Here is a 13026-nt window from a genome sequence, read left to right as displayed (position 1 = left end):
GTCAACAGGACCTATTTCACGATCAGAACCATAGCACGAGTGAGCCAAGGCTCATCAAGAACACAGCGTATGATGGTATATGTGACTAGTCCCCCCTGAAAGTTCATGGAAGGAAGTAAAATGGAATCTGGATGCATCATGGTCTTTCCTATATCGTAGGGTCTGAGGGAACAGGAGACATCAAGGACTGTGCCAGGATTTCCTTCCTGCAGCCCATGTACATGGTGGACCATTCACTGAGGATGGGTTTGGCTGTCTACAGGATTGCCAAGGTCCGTTTTACAAGTGCTGCTCAGAAGTGTTGAAGCTTGGGAGGCGTCTGCAGAGATTAGAAAAACAAAACCACAGAGAATGAGTAGAGAGAAAAGAAGGCTAGGGAGGAAGCCCCAAGAACACAGCATTCAGGGGTCCTGCCATGGACATGGTCCCAGCCAAGTGAGATGAGGAAGGAGCGGGAGGAGTCAAAGAAGCTAAACAAGGAAGTCTGAAGAGGTGGGAGCACACAAGACATGTCTCTTCAAGCATTTTGTTAAGTGAAAGATGCTGACTGAGAAGTTTCCCTGTAATGGGACTTCCTTGATAGGACTGTCTGTAAAGGGCATGTGTTAACCGCTAGTGGCCAGAATTTGGAGGCTAGGGGGGTATTGATTATAAATAGTCAGCACAAGGAACTTTGGGGGTAGAGGAACTATTTTGTCTTGAAGTGTGATGGTGGATGCATTGTCAGGCTAGTCCTGGACCATCAATTATTTCTCGGACCAGCGGGGAGGCGTGGGAATAAAGACACAACTCATATCTATTTATCAAAAGGGAGTTTTTTAATGATCCCTCGTGAAATCCTGAGTTTACATCCTGAAAATTTACCCACATTTATTCTTCAAACAGCTTTTATACCAAAATGTAAACTGAGGGGAAATTTATTAGCATTCTGTTTCCTAGGTAGCCAGGCGAATGACTTTGGTCACGTCCACACCTTTTTATGTTTGCTCTGCCATGTCTTTCTGAGAAGTCTGTGCCTGCTCTGTCACATAGACTGAATTAACATCTCTGTCCAGGTGATCTCCCAGAATTACAAAGAAGGAGCAGCGCGGCATTAGCATATCCTGACCCTTTGTTTAAGTTTGTCTTAAAAAAAGCTAGGTGACCACCTCCTTTGTGGCAGGTGCAAACTGGCCTGAAACTCTGACCACCATACAAAGTAGAAATATGTATAATATGTATAATATAGCCCTATAATGTGTGACCTCATGCATTTCTAAAACTCAGAACTATGTACCACAAAAAATAGACTTTATCATACAGAGAATGGAGAGATGGTTGTCTGGCTGGCTGGCTGGCTGGATGGATGGATGGATGGATGGATGGATGGATGGATGGATGGATGGATGGATGAGTGGGTGTGTATGGGCAGGTAGATGAATGACAGATGGATGGATGGGTGGATGGGTGACAGCTGGGTAGGTGAATGGATGACAGGTGGATGGGTGGGCAGATGACAGGTGGATTGATAGATGAATGGATGACAGGTGGATAAGTAGGTGAATGGATGGATGAAGAGACGGATGAGTGGGTGGATGGGCAGGTAGATGAATGACAGATGGAGGGATGGGTTGATGGCACACACACACATATATCTTACTTAATTGCTTTCTGCCTTGTTTATCTTTTAAGATTTTTTCTGCCGGGCGGTGGTGGTGCATGCCTTTAATCCCAGCACTCGGGAGGCAGAGGCAGGCGGATCTCTGTGAGTTCGAGACCAGCCTGGTCTACAAGAGCTAGTTCCAGGACAGGCTCCAAAGCCACAGAGAAACCCTGTCTCGAAAAACCAAAAAAAAAAAAAAAGATTTTTTTTCTTACATGGGTTAGTGGGTGTTTGCCTGCATGCTTGTCTGCACATCATGTGTATGCCTGGTGCTCATGGAGGTCCCCTGGAACTGTAGTTACAGATGGTTGAGTGCAAACCCAGCTCCTCTGGAAAAGCAGTCCATGCTCTTAACTAATGAGCTATCTCTCTAGCCCACCACCTTGCTTTTTCGAGACATAGTCTCTTACTGAACCTGAAAGTCACCATTATAGCTAATCTAGCTGGCCTGCAAACCCCAGAGATCTACCTCTCTCCATGCTGTGATTACAGTCATACTCTATCATATCTCACCTTTCACATGGGTGCTGGAAACTTGAACTCAGGTCCCCATGCTTGTACAATAATACTTCCCCACCCAGCCATCTCCCCAGCCTGAGAAGCAGTCAGATCTATAAATGTTCTAAGGACACTGAGGACTGCCCATGCTGGGTTTCCCCTGGATACATGGAAACTTGACTAGTGAGATGCCAGGTAAAATTCTCTCTCCAGGAGCTCAGTCTCTTGTCATGGCCCTTTTAGACCCCAGGAAAACAGAGCCTGCCCCTCAGATAAGAGGCCTTGGCCCTAAGTATGCCTGTTGTAGCTAAGATGCTCAGCTGAGGAAAGTCAGGTACTGAGCTTCATCTCGGCCTCTTCACCTTCCCCTGTTGTAGCTGTATGGTTGCAACTGACTCCTTTACCTTGAAGTGCCAGAAGGGGGAATGATGAGTTTCTTGGGACTGTCTGCGAGATTAAGGCTTTGAAAAGTTGGCAATGAACTTCAGGCCTTGACATGGGTGCCCTTCTTTCTATGGATCCACTTCATGTCTTCCCTTCCCCCAAGTCAGTGGTGGCTTGCTCAGTCCTTTGGTCACTGTTCCAGAGGCCTTTCACCATTGCTCAGTGTAGTAGTTTAAATAGGTATGGCTCCCATGGACTCATGTGTTTGAATGCTTGGCCTATAGGAAGTGGCACTGTTAGGAGTGTGACCTTATTGGAGGAAATGTGTCACTATGTGGAGAGAGGCAGACTTTGACGTCTCATATGCTCAAGCTGTGTACAGTGTGGTAGACAGTTCACTTCCTGTTGCCTGCTGATCATGATGTAGAACTCTCAGCTATCTCTCTAGCACCATGTCTGCCTGCACACTGCCATGCTTCCAGCCATGACAGTAATGGACTAAACCTCTGCAACCATAAGTAAGACAATTAAATGGTTTCCTTTATAGCAGTTGGCATGGTCATGGTGTCTCTTCACAGCAATAGAAACCCTAAGACAGTCTGTTGTTAACTTGTACCATGCACTGTGCCTGAGACTCAGCACCCTGCTTGGCATTTGGTGTGGAGTAAACACTCAGGGTACAAGCGTTAACTCCTGCTCTTTCAGGATAGGGGTATTCCCACGTTAATAGACTTCTGCTTTCTCAATAGCTTTGATGGTCTCTGAAAGTGGGGTCACCCTCCAAGATGCAGCCGCTGTACTCAAGGAGGCTCCAGATACACAGAATATTATTCACCAGTCCCGAGAGTATGGGTTCACTGAGTGGGGGCTCTGGAAATGTCCACATTCATACATTCTAATGAGCAACGCCACTGGCGAAAGTATATCTTGGGAAGGACAATGCTGGCAGAAAATCACCGCACAGATTTCTGTGTCCACAACAATGCTAAAGTGTTCCTTGTGGACTTCAAGTGGCAGTTTGTAGGTGCTGAAGGAATTGCGGGTACTAATAGACCCAGGGTCCATAGGGTCTGTCCTTCAGTGCTCCCAAAGATAGGCAGCAGGAAAGATCTCCCTAAATGTCCTGGGTCTTGCATACATGTCAAAGCAGAATGCAAAACAGGTAGATACTGTGTATAAGGATGCCTAAGTATGTCCAGAATCAAGAGCGACAGACTAGTCCTTCAGGGGAGACTTCCTTTTATCACGCTTGCTCCCTAGCTCCCTCTTCCTGGGCTCTGGGGGACACTGACATCATCCTACTTCCCTGAGCTTCGGAGCCCGCTGCAGGGCCTGCAGTCAAATCTCTCCTCCCCCCACACCTGCCACCAGGGATTTCTGTAGCTTAAAAGCTTAGGTGTGACCTCAAAAGTCATGTGTGTGCCCTGCTGATCCCTCCCTCCTCCCTGTGGCGGATCTGAGTATTGTGGGTGCAGTGAACTCTCTCAGAATTGCAAGCCTCACACACTTGAACACGGCCTGGATTCTCCTCATCCTGGCAAGCCTTGGGAAGGGAACCGGGGATGGCACCACTCCAGCAGGCAGGCTGGCTCTCCTGTGGTCTGCACAGTCTGTGACTTGCTCTGGCCATCTATGCTCTAACCCCTCCCGCCCCCACACAAAGCCATTTATTGTTTCTCTTACTTTCACAAACCAAGGCTGTGCATCACCTGCAGCCGTGGAGACAGAATGTGCTGGGATGTGAAGTCATCAGGGCTACTACCTGTCTTATACAGAGTCTATTTGGATCACACACACAAGGTAACAGCCCCCAAGGTGCTGTCAGCTTGCTAAGGTCACACAGATCCTAGGAGACAGAAGTGTGTTCCAAAACCTCAACCCAGCTCCTCTAAAGACAATGGACACCTGAACACAGGACATGTCTGCAGGTCAGAGTTGTTCATGGTGACAGGGATTGACTAGTACCATGCCAGCCTCTGAAGGGTTCAATCCTGCAGCAGGGAGTGGACTAGTCTCAGCCAGTAGCCAAATGGGAGGAGTGGCATGGCCTTCTGCCCACTGTGGCCTTTGCTGTCCAAGCCAAGGAGTGCCATACCTATTCAGCAAGCTTTGTGCTTTTCACAGCAGATTGTCACCGAAGAAGCAGAGGGCCTTCGAGGTTAGGTGACATAACCACACGGCCCATGGCTAGGTGGGTTGGTTTCTTTTCTGTGGCTATGTCAAAACATCACGACTAAAGGTGACTTACAGAAGGATAAGGGGGATGAGGCTCCATCATGGCCGGGGACGCATGGCAGCAGGCCAGCATGGTGGCCGGAGCAGGAAGCAGAGAGATCGCATCTTACCAACAAGCATGAAGCAGTGAGAATGAAGGAGACAGGGTTTAAATTCTCAAAGCCCATCTGGCATGATGTTCTTCCTCCAGCAAAACTGTGCCTCCCAAAGCTACCTAAACCGACCAATCAGGGAGCCCAGGTTCAAAGGCCACCACCAGTGGGGGACATTCCTTATTCAAAGCACTGAAGTAGATGACCCTGAGTCCCTGAATCCAGAATCTTGGGTTCTCTCACCCAGCCACTTCTCTATCTAAGGTTGGTACATGCATAGCTCAGCATGTATATCCCAGCGTGTGAAAGCTTTGGGTGGGCATGAGAATAGGGGGCCATAGCAGCTGGGAGCTCTACAGGTCACCTACTGATACGCTGCCAAAATTAAGGCTTTGGTTGACAGTCACTGTACCCTGCAGCCTTCCAGCACGCACTTAGGGGTGCAGGGAAGGCAGCAGGACAAAGCTATTTATGTAACTCATAGTCCCATCCTGGCTGGAGGCCAGATCGCATGTCCTCCACCTCAGAAAAGCAGAGGTTTACTCTCATTCTCAAGATGCCCCCAGGAGTGTGTGAATCGGCAGCTTTCCTCATACTGGCTTGAGAATCAGGAAATGTCTTGAAAGCTCTCAGCAGAACCACCATCTAAGGTCTGTGCTGCGAAGCCCCAGAAGTTTCCACTTCCGGAAACAGGCTCCGGGCCACAGGGACGCAGAGTCTCTTCCTCCCCAATTCCCCATCTCCAAGTAGCAGAGGCAGGTCCTTGAAATGGTAGCTGCAGTTCCTTAATAAGAAGTTTGATTAGAAAATAAAAATATAAAGAAGGGAATGAAGATATTTTTCTTTAAGTACTTCTTGCTTCAGAGCGAACGGGCAGGCTGTCTGGTGCCTGGATAGCTGCCAGATTCCGTTTCTTGTCAAGTGAATCTGATGTTAAAAAAGGGAGATTTTATAACGTTCGTTATAAGCTTACGAGCTTAGGGCCACGTATTTACAGAGCAGCATTTCTGTCTGGGACATCTATTGCGTGTCTGCTGTAGATCAGCTCTCCTTCCATACCCGAGGGCTGGCAACTGCGCCAGCCTCCCAGTGGCATGAGATAATACGAAGCGAGAACACATTTCTTGTTCCTCCGTTGGCTGAGGCAGATGGGGTGTCACTGGGCATATTGTGTCAGTGTCTGAAGAGCTCCCAAAGCCACCTATTTCTCATTCCACCAGCAGGGTGTCTGTCTTTGGAATTGCAGCTGTCCCAGTATGTGTGACGTGCGTTATACCATCTTTCAAGACACAAGGCAGAGCTCAATCCCAATCAGCTCTCAAGTACCCGGATGTCTGTGGCTAATCCAGCAACCAGAATTCTCGTAAAAGCTCCAGTCTGCCCCACACTGAGGTCCAGCTGGCCAGTCAGCTTGAAGCCAGGGGCCCCTGAGCTCCTTGGTGGACTGTGGGTCTCCAGTGGGTTTGCTGAAGGTGTACTGCCACCTAACACCCTGCTGTCTCTTCTCTTCCAGCGATCCACGAGTTCCCCACAGACCTGTTCTCCAACAGAGAGCGGCAACACGGCGCTGTCCTACTACACATCCTCGGTGTAGGTATCCTCAAGGGCCAGGAGCCACTAACTTTCTGACGCAGGAGCTGCATCTGTATAGTATATAATGACCATAGAGCAGTGGTTCTCAATCTTCCTAAGGTCGTGAGATTTTAATACAGTTCCCCGTGTTGTGGTGGCCCCCAAACCATAAGATTATTTTGTTGCCGCTTCATAACTGTAATCTTGCTACTGTTGTGACTCGTAATGTAAAGATCTGATATGTAACCCCCAAGAGGGTTACTCCCCACAGGTTAAGACCCACTGCCATGGAGTGTCTGAGTTCTTATTTACTCCTTGCAACAACTTGGGAAGAGAATAGACATTAGGCTATCTTGTCCCAAAAGACTCTTTTCTTAAGTGTCAGGTGACTGTGTCCAGTGTCACCTAGTGTCTCCACTCCCAGCACAAGCACATGGTTCATTTCCTGTGCCTCACTTTCTAGTTTGATAAAACAGGGGTGATGGCCCTGCATCAGACTAGATGTCAACCGCACCGGACATGGTACGCGGGTCCTCTGTAAGTGCTTGCTGCCGTGGCTCCTGTGTTTGCTTGCCATTCTCCTCGCCACATTTCTTGTTCCCCCTTTACATTCAAATGAGACCCTGCCCACTTGGGGTGGCTGGCCACAGACCCCTCCTCTCTGTGGTCAGACAAACTCTAATGGCAAACAATAAAGCAATAGCAACTTAAATAGGAATTGAGAAAGTCAAGCCCACAGCGTAGATTGCTGTTCTTGGATAGGACAGACCCTAGCTCAAGTCAGATTTCGGCTCCCTGCCTATTTTTGCAAAGATTTGTTCGCTTGTTTATGTATGTGTTCATTTATTTGAGATAGCATCACCTATATCCAGGGTGGCCTCAAACCTACTGTATAGCTGAGGATGACCAAAAACTTCTGATCCACTCTCCCAACCCACCCACCCTCCCACATGCATCTCCCAAGTGCTGGGATTATAGGTGTGTGCCGCCTTGTCCAATTTACGTGGTACTGAGGTAAACCTCTGACTTTGTGTATACTAGGCAAGCAGTCTACTAGATGAGCTACAGCCCCAGCCCCTATTAGGTAAAGTTCTTTATTAGAAGACAGCCACTCCGTTCATTGCTGTGCTCTCTGAGGCGGCCTCCAACTCACAGAGATCCACCTGCCTCTCGCTCCCAAGTGCTGGGATTACAGGTGAGCACCACAGCTGCCAGGCTTCTGTGGGTGCTTTTGAGCTCCCGTGGCAGGACTGAAAAGCTGCATCAGGGTACATGGTCTCTAGAGCCTAAAATGCTTTCTGGCCCGTGGAAACCAACAGAAGACTCTGCTGAATGGTTGCCAGAAAGTGAGGCTGGTCACGGTCAGCTTCTTTTTGCTTCAAATCAGCCCCAGCAAATTTCCTCCTGCTCAGCAATTGGGCTGCCCACTACTGTCTGCTTATAAATTTAAACTCAGAACCACTAGCTTTTTTCTAGAGGTAATTTAATTCTCTGGTGGAGAACAAGGGCCAGAAGATGACGAAGGAGTTGTGACTGGCATGAAAAACCACTAATGAAAGCAGTGGCTAGAATGGGGGTTGTGGGCAGATTTTGAACTGTGAGCCTGCATATTATTTCTAGGATGGGGTTATTATCTTTCAGACATCCTGGCATTCACATGCTATCCCCTTTTACTAGGAGATGTAAATTTGGCAGGTTTTCCCCATAGTTCTGTGGCCCTGCCCCACAAACGAAACCTTTATGGTTGAACCTGAGAATCAGTACCTCAGGAATTTGGCAAGAACCCTTCAAAGTAGTAATTACCAAGCTAAGACTGGAGGACAGAACACAGACCATTATTTGATTTTTATGAATAAAGTTTTATTAGAACACGTGCACGCCCATTCCAGGGCTGTTTTGGTTTTATAAGTGCAAAAGTAGTAGTATATAGCAGAGACTAGTTGTCCTACAGAGGCTAAAATATGACTCCCTCCCTCCCCCACTTCGTGTGTGCGTGTGTGTGTGTGTGTGTGTGTGTGTGTGTGTTAGTGGGTCTCTCCCTCTCTCTCCCTTTCTCCCCTTTACATTCAAATGAGATCCATCTCTCTCTCTTGTGTGGTATGTATGTGTTTATGTATACATGTATACATGTGCACATACATGCTTATGGAGGCCAGAGTTCTATATCTGGTGTTTTGCTCAATTGGGTTTCAACCTGCTTTTTGAAATAGCTTCTCTCACCAAACCTGGGCTTTGCAATTCAGCTAGACTGGTTGTTCAGCAAGCTCTGAGAATTCTCCTGTTTCCACCTCCCCAGAGCTGGGGTTCCAGGCATGTCCCACTGCACCCAGGGGTGCTGTGGATCTAGGCTCAGCTCCTTATGTGTAAACAGCAGGCACTTTGTCAACTGAGCCATCTTCCCAGCTCCTCTCTTCTATTTTTTTTTTGAAATATGATCTCACTATGTAGCCCAGGCTGGCCTAGAACTTGCTATCTTCCTACCTTAGCTTCCTAAAGGCTGAAACTGTAGGCATGTGCCATCCTTCCCAGCTCCAGATCTGGATCTCTTACTCTGTGACAACAGTGGCAGAAAGCACAGGCCCGTGTGGCCTGAATTTATGACAGTCTGCTGTTCAGCACTCTGTTTCCCCATGCTAGGCCTCGGATCCCTTGTCTATCAGGGAGGATAGGGAGAGGACAATTCTTGGTTGCTGGGGCTCTCCATCTGTGCTTCTGCCCGCAGCCGTCACTGAAACCAGCTTTCCCTTCGCAGGCTCTCTACATGTTCTACGCCCTGGCCATCGTGTGTGATGACTTCTTTGTCCCCTCCCTTGAGAAGATCTGTGAGGTACGTGGAAAGGACCTGGACCCCTCCACAAAGCCCTGGGTGACTAGGAGTGCCTGTCATGTAGCTGACAAGGACAGGAAGGCTGGGCTAGGACAAAAAGCACTCTGGCAGAAAAGACCACCCTACAGCCACCTAGTGCTGCACTAGGTCAGTGTCAGTGATGACATCCTGTTCTGAAGCTCAGCAGGATCCATGGGCTCTGTGAAGTCACCCTCCAGCCATTAAACCCTAGGGGCAGTGGTTCTCAGCCTTCCTAATGTTCTGATGCTTTAGTACAGCTCCTCATATTGCGGTGACCCCTCCAACCATAAAATTCTTTTTGCTGCCACTCCATGACTATAATTCTGCTACTGTTATGAATCGTAATGTAAATATCTGATAGGGGACCCCAGAGGGGTTGCAACCCACAGGTTGAGAACCTCCGTTCTAGAAGTCATAACGTGTGAGTCAAATCTGGCTAGCCAGGGAACAGGCAAGCCTGGGACTGACTGCATTGGCACATTTCCCACAAACCATAGATGGCAGTCCCAGAGAGGTCCTGGGTTGCCTAAGTGCTCCCCTGGGCAAACACTAAGCCATGGTGACAGGCGTCCTCTCTGTCCCCATTTACACCGTGTTCTCCCTCCAGCTATTTTGCTTATTCATTTTCCCTTTCCCTTACACAAGACCCCAGGCTCCCTCTGTGGTCTGCCTTTCTTGTAAGCTTCTAATCTAGTAGGGAAAAAACCTTTTGTTCTCAGTGCTTACCATGTGCAGCCCCTTGGGGATTGCCACCCCTCATCTTATGAAGTCTCCCAGCTCTTTGCAGCCATATTGTCAGGGTGGGGACAGATGGCTCTTAGAGACAGATACCTTCCTTCAGTTCAGCTTGTTTCTGGGCACAACCAGGGAGTAGTGTGTCACCACACAGTAAGGAATGGCTGCTTTAGAACCTGGGTCCCCCAAATTGTGAGCTTGAAGAAGAGCTCCGGGTTTCCCCTTCCCTGACTTGCCCACATGGAGCATGAGAGATTAGTGCAGAGAGTTTTTAATCTCAGAACCCTAAGGATAGAGGTTGGGGGACAGTGGTCCCTACACGGGTTCTTTGGCTGAAAGCTGCCCACACCTAGGAAACATGTAGCCATGGCCCCTAACTTAATGTGAGTTTGATCTTTTTCTCTGACAAGACAGCTGACGTCATAATTTGAGGAAGAATACACTTACTTAACTCATGATGACAGGGGTTTAAGTACACGCTGGCTAGCTACATTGTTTCTAGGCTGTGCTGGGACAGACACCATGGGAGAGAGGGTGTTGATAGAACAAAGCTGCTCCCCTCATGGTGGCCAGAAAAAGAGACAAAGAGAGATGGATGTTGAAGACAAATCACCACCCCAAGAACACACTCCTAGTGACCCACTTTTTTTCTATAGGTCCCACCTCCAAAAGTTTCCAGTGCCTTCAGATAATAGCATCAAAACTTTGACTCCATCGGTGGCTTAATCCAGATCCACTGATGAGGCCAGGGCCCATGGGATCCAGCCACTTCTCAAAGCCCAGCTCTGAACATTGTTGCACTGGGAACCAAGTCTTTAAGCCAGGAGTCTTTTGGGAAATACCTTGTATCAGACTAATGTCTACTGAGTACAGATCCACACCCCTCCTAGGCGACAGCTTTGGAAAACCATAGCAGTAGGGTTGGAGCCTTTTTACTCTCTTGGGTATTTTCCAAGGAAATAGGATAGGGCTGCAAACTTTGAGGGCACCAGGTGCTGTTAGGGTTGTCTGTGGCCATAAGGACCGAGGGATGAATAAGGGTGCTGGTCTTAGTCTTCCTTTAAGGGCCTTTGATAGCAAGGAGCTAGAGGGAGGGAATGTCACTGCTGGGGAGAGGCCTAGGAAGGCTACTTAGAGGAGGTGATGTTTGTCCAGGCTGGGGAGGTAGGGAGTATTTCAGCAAGCAGAGGGGAAAGGGTTCTAGGAAGAATGGTGCAGGCCAAGGCCAGGAGCTGAAGGGACAGCAGGCAGCATGGCCTCGATCCTGCGGGAAGTGACTGCAGATGCTTGGTGGGGCGCCTGCCTCCACTGCAGACTTTTCCCATTGGCGGCATTGAAGTGGGTGGATGTGGGGAGCAGTGCTATGTCCCTAGCCTGTGTTGAGCCCAGAGCTCTGACCCTTCTGTAGTGGGACTGACCCCAACCTTCCTGCAGGGCTCAAGAGCCCAGACCACCTAGGGCTACCTAGGGGTCCCCTGTCTTCCATTTTGGATCAGAAGTTGGGCCTCCATGGCTGAAACATGGCCTTGCTGAGCAGCATGGGTTCATACAAAAAGCTCCTATCCTTGTCCTGGGGACAGACCCTCTGGATGTCTGAGAGACTGTCTGGGTGCTAGGTTTGCCACAGAGAAACATCCAGAATGTAGGAACCAGGCATGTATTGGGGTTCAGATCCCACAGCCTCAGGATAGTTTCCAGACTCTCGCTCTGTACCACTGCATACTCCACCTTGTCCTGACCTCTAGGGACCCAGAGGTGGCAAACGCTAGCTCTACCTTCATGGTCCAGAGGAGAAGGTGAGTGTGTGTACTGCAAACCCTCATCACAGAATCTGTTTTAACTAGGATTAAACAGATGGGGTCTGAGAGGGTGTGGCTGGCCCCGGAGATGCGGGCAGACTTTCTCAAGAGTTATGGACAGCAGCAATCCGGGAGTGTAGAGAAGGAAGAGAAAACAGATGGGTCAGGTGGGAAAGGGAAGTTGAAGTTTGGCAGAGGGCATAGGGTGTGTGCTTTGGGAGGAGAGGCTATGGTTGCGGAGCTGGGCTCAGACCAGCATGATGCCACTGGGAGCTTTCTGCTGCCAGCCAGCCCAGCGACTGTGTCTACCCCACCCTTGCCACACCCCAGTTGCCTGTGTCCTCTCTGTTTCAGAAACTTCATCTGAGTGAAGATGTGGCTGGTGCCACCTTCATGGCTGCTGGAAGCTCGACACCAGAGCTGTTTGCTTCTGTCATCGGTAAGGACCCCAGGCAGCTAGGACACAGTGCAGAGAGAGCCAGCTCTGAGACTCAATTTCCCCCACCTGTAAACCTAAGGCGTCAGAGGGGCAGGGAGTAGACAAGTGATTTCTTAGAGTTTGGGGTTCTGATGGGTACTGGGCCTCTTATGAGATGAAAAATATTCTAAAATTAGACTATAACCTTTGTTGTAAAATTTTGAGGATCTGCCAAACTGCTGGACTGCATTGCTAGTTATGCTAATTATGTCTCAATAAAGTTATTTAAAAACACGGGTTTTGGTTGAGATGGCTCAGCCAGTAAAAGTTCCTGGCATACAAACCTGAAGGCTTGAATTCAGTCCCCTAAACCCAAAGAGAGAGCCCACTACTGAAAACTGTCCTCTGACTGCCACACATGTATCATTTTACACACACACACACACACATACACACACACACACACACACATGCACACACCATACATATGATAATGATGATCATGATGATGATACACTTAATATGACTTAATTGCAAAACATATGTGCATGGGAGGCTCAGGTTCCCAGGGTTCCACTGTGGCTTGGCCATTACCACTTTCTTATTTCAGGTGTGTTTATCACCCACGGAGATGTTGGTGTGGGGACAATTGTAGGCTCTGCTGTGTTCAACATCCTATGCATCATTGGAGTGTGTGGACTCTTTGCTGGACAGGTCAGTGGAGTTGTTTTTTTCTTTGCCAGCTGAACCAGTCCCTGTAGGATGGGAGTGAGCATCTCCTGAGATAGTTGGGGTAACAATGG

At 48.7% G+C, this 13026-nt stretch overlaps 1 protein-coding gene across 2 annotated transcripts in view; it reads left to right on the top strand.

Moving 5' to 3' along the window:
• The window catches only part of Slc24a4 (solute carrier family 24 member 4), a 132600-nt gene that overhangs the window by 78631 nt on the left and 40943 nt on the right, over window positions 1-13026 (top strand). For both annotated transcript variants that reach the window (XM_038337416.1, XM_038337415.1), the window contains exons 3-6: window positions 6365-6441; window positions 9176-9250; window positions 12160-12244; window positions 12834-12937. In XM_038337416.1, coding sequence (XP_038193344.1) covers window positions 6365-6441; window positions 9176-9250; window positions 12160-12244; window positions 12834-12937 — 341 coding nt within the window. The remainder of the gene's footprint in view (window positions 1-6364; window positions 6442-9175; window positions 9251-12159; window positions 12245-12833; window positions 12938-13026) is intronic.

Source organism: Arvicola amphibius, chromosome 7 (assembly GCF_903992535.2).
Source record: "Arvicola amphibius chromosome 7, mArvAmp1.2, whole genome shotgun sequence".
Classification (NCBI taxonomy): domain Eukaryota; kingdom Metazoa; phylum Chordata; class Mammalia; order Rodentia; family Cricetidae; genus Arvicola; species Arvicola amphibius.
This window is presented reverse-complemented; position numbering and strand designations above follow the sequence as displayed.